The sequence below is a fragment of the Giraffa tippelskirchi genome, chromosome 4 (genome assembly GCF_054371585.1).
Source record: "Giraffa tippelskirchi isolate mGirTip1 chromosome 4, T2T-mGirTip1v1.2.pri, whole genome shotgun sequence".
In the NCBI taxonomy this organism is placed as follows: domain Eukaryota; kingdom Metazoa; phylum Chordata; class Mammalia; order Artiodactyla; family Giraffidae; genus Giraffa; species Giraffa tippelskirchi.
This window is the reverse complement of record NC_137278.1, coordinates 143,848,851-143,862,947: the sequence shown is the minus strand read 5'-3', so window position 1 is coordinate 143,862,947 and position 14,097 is coordinate 143,848,851. Positions and strand designations below refer to the sequence as shown.

The 14,097-nt window shown below is 42.0% G+C and overlaps 1 protein-coding gene and 2 long non-coding RNA genes across 38 annotated transcripts in view; 1 reads left to right on the top strand and 2 right to left on the bottom strand.

Annotated features, from left to right (window-relative positions):
• Positions 1 to 14,097, top strand: part of LOC145545364 (uncharacterized) — a 109,387-nt gene that overhangs the window by 54,528 nt on the left and 40,762 nt on the right. The window lies entirely within an intron of this gene.
• Positions 1 to 14,097, bottom strand: part of BEST3 (bestrophin 3) — a 51,221-nt gene that overhangs the window by 27,882 nt on the left and 9,242 nt on the right. For 25 of the 36 annotated variants that reach the window (XR_014082023.1, XM_081589725.1, XM_081589753.1 and 22 more), the window contains 3 exons: positions 5,056 to 5,210; positions 3,009 to 3,086; positions 2,747 to 2,899 (listed from right to left, as the gene is read on the bottom strand). Coding sequence is in view for 35 of the 36 variants with exons in the window: in XM_081589725.1 (XP_081445851.1) it covers positions 2,747 to 2,899; positions 3,009 to 3,086; positions 5,056 to 5,210 (386 nt within the window). In the remaining variant the exon portion in view is untranslated. The remainder of the gene's footprint in view (positions 1 to 2,746; positions 2,900 to 3,008; positions 3,087 to 5,055; positions 5,211 to 14,097) is intronic. The other 11 variants (XM_081589731.1, XM_081589740.1, XM_081589730.1 and 8 more) reach the window with 2 other exon arrangements.
• On the bottom strand, positions 6,527 to 13,426 carry LOC145545365 (uncharacterized). Its single transcript, XR_014082025.1, has 2 exons — positions 12,594 to 13,426; positions 6,527 to 9,092 (listed from the first exon to the last, which is right to left on the bottom strand). It is a non-coding gene; the product is annotated as an uncharacterized LOC145545365 (long non-coding RNA).

Here is a 14,097-nt window from a genome sequence, read left to right as displayed (position 1 = left end):
GATTCATTCCCTTTGATTTTTTTTTATTATTTGGATGTGTGTGTGTGTGCACATGTGTGTGGTTTTACATTGGGCTTAAATCTGAAAAACTTACAAATATATCAAATAAAAGCACCATTGATTAATTGAGTTCCTAGATTCTGAGACTTCTTGGTAAAAAAGATCTATCTATATATTTTTTAGGATTTGAGTCTAATCACTTAGAGCTGTTCTCAACATTGAGTGAACATAAAAATTATCTGAAAAGCTTTTAAAGAAAATTGATGGCTAGATCCCTCCCCCAGAGATTCTGATTTAATGGATGTGAAGCTGAGCCAGGCATCAGTAGTGAGTAGAGCTCTGAAGAGATTTTAATGCGTGGCCACTGTTGAGAACCACTGATAGAGAAGGATATCCCCCTGTTCTAAGGGACAGCCCTGGCAGGGCTGGTTCCTGGATCAGTCAGCTGCACAGCAATATCCACGAAAGAGTCCATCAGTGCAAGTTCCAAGGGGTTGTCTACCCTTTCTTGCCTGGTGTGAGCATGCGTGCTAAGTCGCTTCAGTCATGTCTGACACTTTGTGACCCCATGGACTTTAGCCCTCCAGGTTCCTCTGCCCATGGTATTCTCCAGGCAAGAATACTGGAGTAGGTTGCCATGCCCTCCTCCAGGGGAATCTTCCCAACCCAGGGATTCCAACCTGGGAAGCCTATTCTTGCCTGGAATTTTCTTTAAATAAAATGGGCCACTGGATGGGTCCTGAAAACACTTTTGTTACATCCAGAATTTCACTTTCTTGACATCAGTCCTGCATATAAGTATTACAGTCTACATTTAACCCAAAATGATATCTATGATTTTGAATAGACTGTCACAAAGGTAGCCTTTACTCACTTTGAGGCTTCATTTCTAACAAATAACTGAGTAATAGACTGTTCATAAGGTTAAGTTGGGTTTTCTACACTTCGATATTTATAAATATTAGAATGGTAAAGACAAAACAGCTGTTTAGAAATTGAGATACAATCCACTGGATGGGAAAACCTCCTTCTCTTAGAGTCGCCTATCTCTTAATGGAGCTAAGATTTTCTTTTCATATTTTGCCTTCAAAAATATTTTATAAAGGAAAATAATGTTAATATTTTATTTTGGGGGGCCACTCTGCACAGTATGCAAGATCTTAGTTCCCTGACCAGGGATCGAATCCATGTCCCTTGCAGTGTAAGCAGGAGTCTTAACCACTGAACCACCAGGGAAGTCCCAAGAATGTTAATATATTAGAGAGTACTTCAGAAGGCAGGGACTGCTGACTGTTCCTTCCAGCCTGGCTGAACACTTCACATGGGCACAAAGTGAAGAATAAAAAACTCAGCACAACTCAGGCAAAAGGACAATAGAAGACCAGAATGATTGAGGATAGAGTGTTTGGGCCAATTGTGGTGATTTTCTGTTTATAGAGGCAGAGTGTACTTTTTCTCTAATGAGAAATGTGCTGTTAGTCTCTCTTGCTCCTCGTCTTAAATGGGTAAAAATAATCGAGTCACTGTCATCTGGTTAAAAATGTTTTTGTTATTTGTAAAGGAAATGCCTTTACTCTTTGGATGGTAACTTGAAATGCCAACATATTTATTTTTTTCCTGGTTAAGATTCAAACCAATGAAAGTAAAGGCGTCTGCAGGGAAAAGGCTGCAACAACCTGGAAGACCTGGATGTGCATGTCAACACTTGGTTGTTTGGAAGGTCAGACATTTGAAATTCTACTTTATTAAAGTTATCTTCAAACTGTCCTTAGATTTCAGTTACCTTAAAGAAGGCATAATCTTTGACCTTCTTCTGTCACATACTAAAGAGAGGGAAGAATCAGGTTTCTGATATTGTTACATACATTGAGGTGGAAGGGAGATGGTGGTGGGAACAAATAAAATTTAATGCTGATGATTGGACTAGTTCTTTTCATTGCTCTGATCTGCCTTTAATTTCCTGGCAAACCAAATGTTGTCATTAATCCTGGTGTTTCTGGTTTTGATTCCGATGAATTCCTTTGAGTCTCAGTTCTGGTTTTGAAAATGCAATGCATTTAATGTCGTGGGGCAGCTAGTGGGATTTCGGGGAATAGAAGCTAACTATTTAGAGTTGAGCAGAGCCAAGATTGTTTAGTCGCTCAGTCATGTCTGATTCTTTTCAATCCATGGACTGTAGCCCGCCAGGCTCCTCTGTCCATGGGATTTCCCAGGCAAGAATACTGGAGTGGGTTGCCATTCCCTTCTCCAGGGGATCTTCCTGACCCAGAGATTGAACCCACATCTCCTGCATTGCAGGTAGATTCTTTATCACTGAGCCACCTGGGAAACCCAGAACCAAGATAATAATATAATAATCATGCTTAAGTCTGAGATATAAGACTTCTTACTTTCTTCTACCCTGCCTAGTCGCTTGTTGTGGTATAAAATATCAATGCAGGTATACTTAATACTTTAATTACATTATTGTAATCTAATGGGAGTGCACAAAGACTTAACACAATCAATGGCCATAAAAAAGTAACGTCTTTGCGTAAATGAGCTGTTTCAGTTCTCTGCAGTACAGTACTCACCACATCCCTGCCACTTGAACTCGCAGTTGAAAAATAGTAACATCTCAGCTGTTAATGTTAAATCTACCTTGGACTCACTCATGAACTAGTGATTCAGTAACGGATCAGTGTGCAGAGTTTGGAACAGGACTTAGATTGTAGAGTGGGTCTCAGGCACTGAGACCGTTGGCTACCTTAAGCCATCCTGCATAGAAGAAGAATTGCAGGAGAGTGAAGATTGGAATGTAAAGATCTAAGTCGTGCCCCACATAGCCTTTGGTGGGATCCAAAAACTGGCGTCCGATCAGGCAGGCAAAGAAGAAGGTGTAGACAGCCAGCGTGACCACCTGAAACAGAGAGAAACCCTACTGAGAGCACGGCCCTGGCTGCCCCGAGAGAGCCAGCAAGCCAAAGTGGGCAATGGAAAGAAAAAATCATGTGCCAAGGATTTGATACCTGGGTGTAAACCAGCGGAATCCCAACCCAGTCATAACCAAATAAGAGGCTGCACCAGGAGCGAAATCGGTTCATTTCCTAAGCCAGAAATAGATAAAACACAATTTACTAAGATGATGGGTGTGGTATATAACATTTACTGGAATTCAGAATATGGCTGTGGCTTTCAGAACTATACCTGTAAAATGATGATCGCGACTTTGAAAGACTAGAGATTGGTTCTGAAGGCCACTCCAAAAGGAAAATTTTGAAAATGACAAGCTATCGACATCATTCAATGATGTACAAAAGGGATAAGTACAATTGTACAGTTTTAAAAAAATATTAAGGTAAATCAGGATGGTATAGAAATATCCCCTACTCTATTGAATTCATAATTTCTCACTATATATATATATATACATATTTATATATATAGGCCCAAAGGGGTGGTGGAAATGCAGTAGTTAATATTTTAAACCAATCATTTCTAAATTATGTGGAGAGCAGATTATTTTTTGTTTCCTCTATCTCTTTTGAAAACATGCCTACTGAGGATCTTAGAACAAAGCCTAAATACATCCTATGCCTTTCCCCCCAACGAATGAAGACTTTAGAATACTTCTATTGACAGAAAATCTATCTCTGTTAAAGCAGAAAGGACTGCGATCCATTGATTTCTTTTTTCTCTACTGAACACAAGTCATTATTTAAGACTGAGAAAGAGTATATACTAATTTGGGAGCTATTTAAAATCATTCACTCCTTTTAGCCTAATGAAGGCAGGAGATTGTCATGGCATAAATCTATCTAGCCCATCTATAAATTTGTTTCTCAAATGCATTCAGATTATTTCATTTAATGAAAACACAGTTTTGTTTCCTGGGTCATGTGGAAAGCTGGATTAACTTTGCTAATTCACTTCAGTCATGTCTGACTCTTAGTGAACTGGCAGACTATAGCCAGCCAGGCTCCTCTGTCCATGGGATTCTCCAGGCAAAAATATTGCCATTTCCTCCTCCAGGGGATTAACTTTGGGATATTCCAATTTTGGGGAACTGACTGGGGATTTGGGTCCAGGATCCTGGAATTAGGGATGGCAAATATGTTTCTTGGGTGCCAGAACCTTCTGAGCCCTTTGCAGACATTGCTGATCAATCAAGGAACATTTTCTTATAGAGCCTATTGCAAAGCCTGTGTGTGTTAGTCGCTCAGTTCTGTCCAGTTCTTTTCAACCCCATGGACTGAAGCCCGCTAGGCTCCTCCCTCCATGGAATTCTTCAGGTAAGAATACTGGAGTGGTTTCCATTTTCTTACTCCAGGGGATCATCCTGACCCAAGGACTGAACCTGAATCTCCTGCGTTGCAGGTGGATTCTTTACTGTCTGAGCCACCAGGGAAGCCTATTATAAAGCCTTCAGTTCAGTCGCTCAGTTGAGTCTGACTTTTTGCGACCCCATGGACTGCAGCATGCCAGGCCTCCCTGTCCATCACCAACTCCTGGAATTTACTCAAACTCAAGTCCATTGACTCAGTTATGCCATCCAACCATCTCATCCTCTGTCGTCGCCTTCTCCTCCTACCTTCAGTCTTTCCCAGCATCAGGGTCTTTTCCAATGAGTCAGTTCTTCGCATCAAGTGGCCAAAGTACTGTAGTTTCAGCTTCAGCATCAGTCCTTCCAATGAATATTCAGGACTGATTTCCTTTAGGATGGACTAGTTGGGTCTCCTTGCAGTCCGAGGGACTCTCAAGAGTCTTCTCCAAAACCATAGTTCAAAGTAGGCTTTATAATGAATGATGAAAAAGTTGGCTTAAAACTCAGCATTCATTACAAAGCCTACTTCTGCTTAAAACAGAGCCTCTAAGCAACCACCTCCAATCAACCTCAGTTAAAACTGTGTTATATTCTCCTCCTGCATTTGAGGGTTCTAATCCTAGCCCAGTCTTTCTGGTTCCTTTGGAACCAGGATTGAACAAAGCGGACTAGTCCAGGTCCAGCCTGTTACATCCAAGTCCCTGTTGGTGTCTGATTCATATCTTTCAACTGATGTTTGCAATAGTACTTACAGTCATCAGTGATTGAAGATCCACACTGTCTCTGATTCTACCTTCCTTCCGGGCTTTAGCTGCGAGATTTCCAAACCAGATGAATGGAACCCAGTATTTCAGATGAGGAGATTTGAGGTGGTCGAATAATTTTCTTTCATCTGCTGTCATAAAACCTTTACACAAAATAAAAAGAAATAGGTTATACAGACTTGATTTAGCATTAATGTTTGTCTTATTGCTCAGTTGTGTCCTACTCTTTGTGACCCCATAGATTGTAGCCTGCCAGGCTCCTCTGTCTATGGAATTCTCCAGGCAAGAATACTGGAGTGGGTTGCCGTTTCCTTCTCCAGAGGATCTTCCTGACCCAGGGATTGAACTGGCATCTCTTATGTCTCCTGCATTGCAAGTGGATTCTTTACCGTCTAAGCCACCAGGGAAGCCCCATAGCATTAATATATTATCCTAAATATTTCAATGTCTACTATGTGAGCATAGAATGGGGGATATTCAAGAAATAAAAAACAATGTGGTTCCTGTCTCAAGTAGTTTTTACTTGTATTAGAGAAAAGGAGTATTTACCTCTGTAGGGATTGCTTACATGCATTGCCTTATATACTGATATATAACTGTGTGTGTGTGCATGCGTGTGTGATCACAGGGCCAATAGGAAGCAAAGTGACATTAAATGTGGACTAGGACATCAGGGGAATGTCTCTTCTTTAGGGTTTGGTAAAACTGAGAACAAGAATACTTAGAATTGTTTGGATTAAAAGAATAAAAGGTGATAATGTATACAAACCACTTGGTGTTTTGCCCAAAGGTGAATCACATGACATTTCCTCCTGATGCTTCTTTTCAAACACCTAATTAACCAGGTTCTCTTCTGAGAAGCCTTCTTGATTCCTTCCACCTCTCCCCTTCAAATCACCATGGGGCTGTCTCTTGTCTCGTGTTATGGTCGTGTTAGACACAAATGTTTCCCCTGCTAAGACCCTTTGGGAGGGCAAAAAGTATATTATCTTCACAGTCCCCACAGCATTTTGCATATACTTAAAAGCATTTCTTTGATTTTGTGTGTCTCCATGTGTGTATGTGTGTATGTATGTATGTGTGTATGTGTGCATAACACAATTTGCTTCAGCTTTCAGTGACTTCTCTGAGCCTCAGTTTTCTCATGTGTAAAAGAGAGATAATAATGTCTATTTCACAAGGATGTTGTAGAAGTACCTGAGATGAGGAACATATGTCAAGAGGTTAACATAACACTTTGCACATAAATAACACTCAGTAAGTGCTAACACATAATATATTATATGAAACTTTACTCATCCTCCACCGCCTGCACAATGAAAGAAGAGACTTGAATAATAGGAGAGGAAGAATAAGGTAGGAGGTTTATTTATTAACAAACATTTATGGAATGTCTACTGTGCAAAAAGATTTGTTCATATAAATATGTGCTTCAAAAGCTTACTATTTACACTTGACCTTTTATTTTTTTTAAATTCGATTGAGTAGTTCAGTTGGCACAAAATTCCTACCAGGCTAAAGAAATATTCATGGGGAAAGTAAGTCTCATTTTCCCAACCAACCAGTTTCCCTCCCTGAAGGAAATCACTACAACCAAGTTATTATATATATTTCCAGAGAAGTGTCACAGATTTCACATAGGCCAAGTTTTTAAAAACACAAATGACTTTATACTCCATACGTGTCTGCCATTTTCTTCTTTTTTTCAAGTTATAGCTTGGAGTTTTTTTTGTTAAGATGTGGAGAGCAGGATCATTCTTTTTAATGGCTGCATTCTAGTTAGCTGTGTACAATATTTTACACAACTAGTCTTTTTTTGAACAGAGTTTTAAGTTGTTGTCACAAAGCACCAAGCTGAGCTCCCTGTGCTGCACAGCAACTTCCCACCAGCTCTCTATTTTACACGTGTAGTATACATATGTCAACGCTGCTTTCTCAATTCATCCCACCCTCTCCTTCCTACCTGTGTCCATAAGACCATTAGGGCAAGATTCCTGACCCAGTGTTGTACCTTACAGTCTCATGTGCCTTTGTCCTAGCCCAAATGCCTTTTAGAAAATATCAGTGCCTTTGCCTTATCCCCAGAAATCTTGATTCAATTGGTCTAAAGTAAGGTCCAGGGGTAAGCATGCTTTTAAATCTTCCTGGGTGATCTAACGAATTGGATCCAGGCAGTTGCATGTTTACAAATCTCTGCAGGAAATTCTGAACTACAGCAATTCTTGAAAAATCACTGAATGAAGATTCTGTTAACTCAGTTTGAAATAAACAGAGTAACAATTACAAGGCGAGTATTTACCAACAAGAGACTAGTTTTAGATAATACTCAGGTTATTTACATTAGCTTTGAAAAGGTCTGCCCATGCCAGGGGGGAACTGGACTCTCTCTGGTGGTCAAAAATAAGAACTAGCCCAAGAATTCTTGTCTTGTTTCTCAGTGCATTTCAAAGTTGTTGCATGATCTAGATAATCCACTTGGGTTTTTGTTTTAAAAGACTTGCAGAGTATGATTAAATCTAATGATAAGAAGTCAATAGATGAACTTGACCTGTCTTGGCTCTGTGCTTAAAGACCTACTGCAACCTTTCACCCTTTCCCTGGAAGCCTATTCTCAGACATTTCATATCAACTGTCTAACAGTTACAGTCTTGGGATTTATAGTGCAATTTCCAAAAATGACCACATTTGTATACTTGGCTGAAATCTCTGTCATTTGACCAAGGAATAACTTTACCTCTGGTTATTTTTTATTTAGGAGTATGGATCAAATTGTGCTGGCAAGTCCTTTCTTGGCTTCTTAGCAGAAAGCAAATATGCAGAGTGAGGAATTATTTAATGCAAACACTAAAGCAAGAGTTAGGTGCCCCCTTCCCCCCAGTCCTGTTGTGTAGCAAACCCATTGGTTGAAAAGGGACACGTAGAGTTAGGAAAGCAGGGGTTTTAATTATTCAGTCCAAGTTTACTGAGTACTTTGCTAGGTGCTGTGAAAGATGAACCAGACACTAATGTGTCCTCCAAGAGTATACAGGGGGAATAATTTTTATTATTTCCTGCAGGGTTACATGTCTTATACAAAGTAACCCTATCTTTGGAAATTGAGTTACTGGTACCTTGAAAGAAAAGTCTAGATTGTTAGTGAAATCAATTCAAAGAGTATTTGTTATTAAATGGAATGCTATCCTTATCAGTGCTTCAGACCATTTTAACCAGAGATTAATGATATTTTCAGAATGTGGTCATTATCCTCATCTCTAAGTCTATGTTCACCACAGGTATTGATTTGCTGTAGTTTGGCAATACCATCAGTTGGCTGATCCTCACGTTACCCTGTCTCCTTCACATATCTATCTTCATGCCACATTTCCTCAGACCCTATCCACACTCCTAACATTGCTATTTTATCTTGCTATTGCATCTGGTTTGAATTTCTCTTGCTATCTCTTTTCCTTTTGGTTTTCTGGCTAGTTCAGCTCTGCTCAGCAATTTTCATATTGCTTATCCCCAAGAACACTTTTTAGTATTTCAAATCAGAGTAAAAAAAAATATATAGATATAGATATGAAATTAGGCACACACACAGGGACTTCCCAGGTGGTGTTAGTGGTAAAGAACCCGCCTGCCAATGCAGGTAGACATAAGAGACATGGGTTTGATCTCTGGGTGGGGAAGATCCCCCACAGGAGGGCATAGCAACCCACTCCAGTATTCTTGCTTGAAGAATCCCTTGGGCAGAGGAGCGTGGTGGGCTATAGTCCATAGGACACAACTGAAGTGACTTAGCAAGCATGCACATGCACACACACACACACACACGTTTGTATTTTCTTGTGACTTGAATTGTGGCTCGATGGAGTAGAATCTGGAGAAGGCAATGGCACCCCACTGCAGTACTCTTGCCTGGAAAATCCCATGGACGGAAGAGCCTGGTAGGCTACAGTCCACGGGGTCACAAAGAGTTGGACACGACTGAGTGACTTCACTTTCACTTTTCACTTTCATGCATTGGAGAAGGAAATGGCAACCCACTCCAGTGTTCTTTCCTGGAGAATCCCAGGGATGGCGGAGCTTGGTGGGCTGCCGTCTATGGGGTCACACAGAGTTGGACACGACTGAAGCAACCTAGCAGCAGCAGCAGGAGTAGGATCTGCTACTCCAAGGCAAAATTTTATTGCTTTCAAATCAAAGGACCAATTAAGTCCATTAATCAACAATATTCCCAATTGCAGATTTGGTCTCAGCTGAGGCAGATGTCTTTTGCCTTTAAAGCAGAGCATGCCCATGAGACTCTATTAAGAGAAGAGCTAAGAGCTCAGCTTCTCAAAAGTTTTAGCAGGGTTTATTGCCAATTCTTTCTGAAAGAGTAACTTGTGCATTCAGCATCTCAGCTGTTCTCAGAGAGGTGACTTCTTCGGAAGCATTGCAATGAGCCTGATTCATTTTCCTCTCTGTACTGTCCAAATGAATGGAATGAAGCCACCAGATTCAGCTGCAGCTGTTCTTTAAATTCAGTGGTAGAAATTCAGAAATCCCTGTCAACTGGGAAAACCAAGAGAAGGCAAAATGCGACTGAGAGAGAGATGCAGTCATGGTGTGAAGGCATTGTGGAAGGCAGTATTCAGACATATTTTTTTTCTCTATGAACCACAGAAAGAAAGATATCACAGAACAATTATTGGCTCTTCTGCATGAGGTGCCCCTTGATTTTTCTTCTCTGTTCCATTCCATTCCATAAAAATGCTAGCTCCAAGCCATTAAAATGATTTAAGAAACCAAGAATAAGTTATAATCCACAATTTGAAGAGCTTGAGATAGGATATGGTTGAGTAAAGTCAGTTTCCGGGGTAGCAATGCTGAATACAGACAGAAACTCCTTTATTTTCCTAATGTGAACAAAACATATCTAGTCAGCCATATTCCTGTCTCTAAATTAGTATCCTATTTGATAGCTCACTGCCTTCTACATGTGACTCACTGGAAATACCATTCCCAAAATCAGTGCTCTTAACTCCTCGCCTGTCCAGGTGGCCCAGAATTCCATTTGCACTAGGTAAATAGATCTGAGACAATTTGCAGATAAAGTTGGAGGAGTTAATAGATGTGCTCTGGTGCAAGACTTTGCTGCACATTAAAATGGCCTGGGGAGCTTTAAAAACTCCCAATGCCCAGGTTACACCGTATACCTATTGAATGTTAATGTCTGGGGATGTGAGCCAGGCATCAGTATTTTTAAAAGATCCCTAGTGATTCTATCTTATAACAAAGTTTGAGAACAACTGCACCCAGTGCAGAATCACACAGCAAGCTGGACATTTTAGCATCCTTGATCTGGGTCAAACATAGTGCTTCTGGGGAGCTTGTTTAGAAGTGCATTTCTGGGTCCCAAACCCCAGAGAGTCAGATTCATAGACTGTCTGGGAAGCTGCAATTTAAATAAGCACCCTTGATAATTCATTGAATGTCATGATCTTTGAGAGGTACTGATTGATGAGCCTTGATTTAACTCCTAAAACAGAGCCGTGAAAAGTGAAAGTCGCTCAGTTATGTCTGACTCTTCGCGACCCCACGGACCATACAGTCCATGGAATTCTCCAGGCCAGAAAACTGGAGTGGGTAGCCTTTCCCTTCTCCAGGGGATCTTCCCAACCCAGGTCTCCCACATTGCAGGCCAATTCTTTACCAGCTGAGCCACAAGGGAAGCCCAAACAGAGCTGTGGGAACCTTCAAACACTGAGCCGAAACTGCCCATCCATGGTGTTAATTCAAGGATGTGTGCTCTTTCTGTCCCATGTACATCCGGTGTGCATAGGTGAGTCAAGTTTCACTCACAAGATGACATTCAGTCTGTTCTGGGCTCATCGTGTGAGACTATAGGTGTAACTGACTCAGACTGTTAAAGTTCAGCCAACAGAGTAAAAACTGGCACAGCCGTGAATGCCACTGTCCCCTTAATCTTGTCTTCTGTAGCACAGAACAGTGGGAAATTTCAGAGAGACCAGGGAGCCCCAGCACCACAGAATGCATCCAGATAAATGTGAACAGCAGACCACAGGGCAGAAAGTCAATATTACACAAAATCTATTTTATTTTACTTAGTGGGAAAAGATCACAGATTAAATGATCTAAGTGTGGGGCTGGCCTTCCAGTCAGTGAATCTAGAGTTAGAACTTTTTTCTCAACAGTCATTTGACAATTGGGAGCTTACTCGATTGTATTTATGCCTGTTAACTATATATGTCGCTAAAAAATCTGATGGGATGTCCACAGGCTCTCTCTCATCAGAGCAGAAGCTCAAGGAACTCAAGATTACAGTCCTTTGAGAAAACAGAAGTGTCCTTTCTCTAAATTTTACTGTCTTTTAACCACTCTTACAGGCTACCGTGCACAGAAGGAAGCTTTTTCAGAGAAACAGAAATGCAATGCAGTGATGTGAATTTCAACTGTAAATGTATTTGTGCTTCTTTCTGAAAAAAATTCATAGACGAAAAGATTTGTAATAATCTTTACTGACAGTTGAGGACAGGGACCATACCAACACTTGCTTTCAGCTGTGCTCCAGTGCTCAGCACAATGCCTGGCATACTGTCTGTGTGTGCATGCGAAGTAGCTTCAGTTGTGGCTGACTCTTTGTGACCCTGTGGACTGTAGCCTCCCAGGCTGCTCAGTCCATGGAATTCTCCAGGCAAGAATGCTGGAGTGGGTTTCCATGCCCTTCACCAGGGGATCTTCCTGACCCAGGGATTGAATCTGCATCTCCTACTTGCATTGACAGGCTGGTTCTTCACCAATAGTGCCACGTGGGAAGCCCCAGTGTACTGTATCCACTCAATAAATCTTTGTTAAATGAGCAAACGCATGACAGATTTAGTAAACAGATTTAGCACTGTTTCTTTTAGAGGAATGTATATCATTTCCCTTTACCTATTTTTGTGCTTCTGGTGAGGAATTTTGAAGGGAAATGTTTTCTTCTCCTGATCACTGTGAAACTCCAGATAAAATGTTTTGATTCAGTCTCACCATAACGTAAACCCAATTAAGGCCATCACTTAAATTGGCAAAGATCTGGACTTGAGCCACTGACTTGACTTGGAATGAGTGACATCTTCCAGGGCAGGTGATTGAAATGACTGGAATTTTCCGGGGTAGGTTTGTAGCCAAGAGGGAAAATAACAGAGGCTCCTGGGTTGCAGCTCCTCTGGTAAATAAATGTTTGAAAACGGACCAGGGCAGGGAACTTTCAGCATAATAAACTCTTTTTTTGCATTCGATTGCTATATTTCTATTTTCATGGGAACATAAAGAACTTTTAATTTATAATTTGGGAAATGTAACCTGTAATATCAAAGTTTATGTACTTCCCAGAATAATGATTCTTCTAATTTCCTGGAACAATGTAACTTGAGTGTCCAACTTAACAGCAAGGAATGTTCAGGGACCAGCAGGTGAATGACCTAGTCCACAAGTGTGGAGCCCCTGGCTGGGGTCTTAGGGCAATATTTCTAGAATTTGCCAAGCTCCATGGCAACCACTGGCATGAGCCATCCTGTTTGTTGTGAGTTATGCCATCCTGTTTGTCATGAGCCATTCTGTCCCTAACTGGTCACATCCCAGCTCCATATGAGGCAAGGTGGGCACCAAAAGACCCCCAACCAGTGACCACCCCTTTCCACAGGAATTTTCTTTGTCCTGAGGCCATAAAAACTGGCCACAAGCCCATGTAAGAGGTCTGCTCTCCCTCAAGCTGGTGCGCTGTTCTAACAGCGTCTCTCACTCTACTCTCCCTTGTGTCAGCTCTTCCTGGTCTGTCAGGCAGTCAGCCTGCTGTCTTTGCAGTGCCCCTTACTACCTCAGTCCTTTGTTCTCAATAAATTCTCTCTTCTAAAATACTCTGTGTCTGGAAATTGTTTTCCAACCTGTGCTCAGACTGCTTCAACAACCAGCTCTAGTCAAGCAATTGCCAGATGCTTCAGAAGAAAATGCTGATCTTCATTCTCTCCACCCTCTCCCTCTTTTTCTCCTGCTAGTCCTGAATCTTTGTGACAGGGACCCTCCCTGAAGCAATACAAAGAGGATGGAAGGAAACTGCAGTTGCCCTAAAGTCCACTGTTTCTCAGAGTGTGATCCAGAGACACCCCCTTGCCTCGAAGTCTCCAGCAGCTTCTTAAATATGCTCATTCCTAGACCCCACCCTAGACCTACTGAATTGCTAAGGGTGGTATCTTAGGACCTGCAGTTTTAGCAATACTGATTTAAGTTTGAGAACATTTACTTCCCTGGCAGGTGGCTTATGTGGGGAAGTCCACTGAGGTTTTCGTGCCCCCAACATTGCTCCCCCTTTGCCCCCTCTCCTTAGGGGGCCCCCTGTTTCCACTACCAGCCCTCTCTGCCCTCAGGCAGAGCAGGTGCCCTGGCTCTGTGCTCAGGGCATCTGCCAAACATTTTCCGCCATGCCTGAACTTCCTGTTCTTCCCAGAAATGTTGGCACAGGCCAAGGACAGACAGAGAGGAGGAGACATGTGCCCGGTTGGGAGAGCCTGCAAGCCAACTCCACATGCAGACTGAGTCAGCCCTCTCTGTTAGGGAAAGGAGCAGGAAGTCCGGTAAGTCTGTACCACCAACTGACGGGAAGGTGCCCTCCCAGCGTGGGTGGCAGTGGGGCAGCCAGGAAGGACCCTGCCTCCGAAGCATGTGCCCCAGCTTGGAAGGCAGTGGCTCGAACCTTCGCCCCACCACGTAATACATAAACCTGGTGTTCCTGTGGGCACATGCTGATCCACCACCCCTTTTTCTGCCTTTTGAGAAACCACTTATGAGTGAAAAAGAGTAGTAGAGACCTTTACACTGAGAGAATTAGGTATGACCCCAGAGTGTACTTGCAGACGCTTTAGCCCCCCTCCTATCTCCCTCACTTCTCTTCCTCCTTCAGACTCTTCACAAAAACTGACCAAAAATCCAAAGTGAGAATGATGCTTGTTGTGTCCAGGCAGGTCTAATTCAGATCCCCTAGATCAGGGGTCCCCAGCCTCCGAGTGA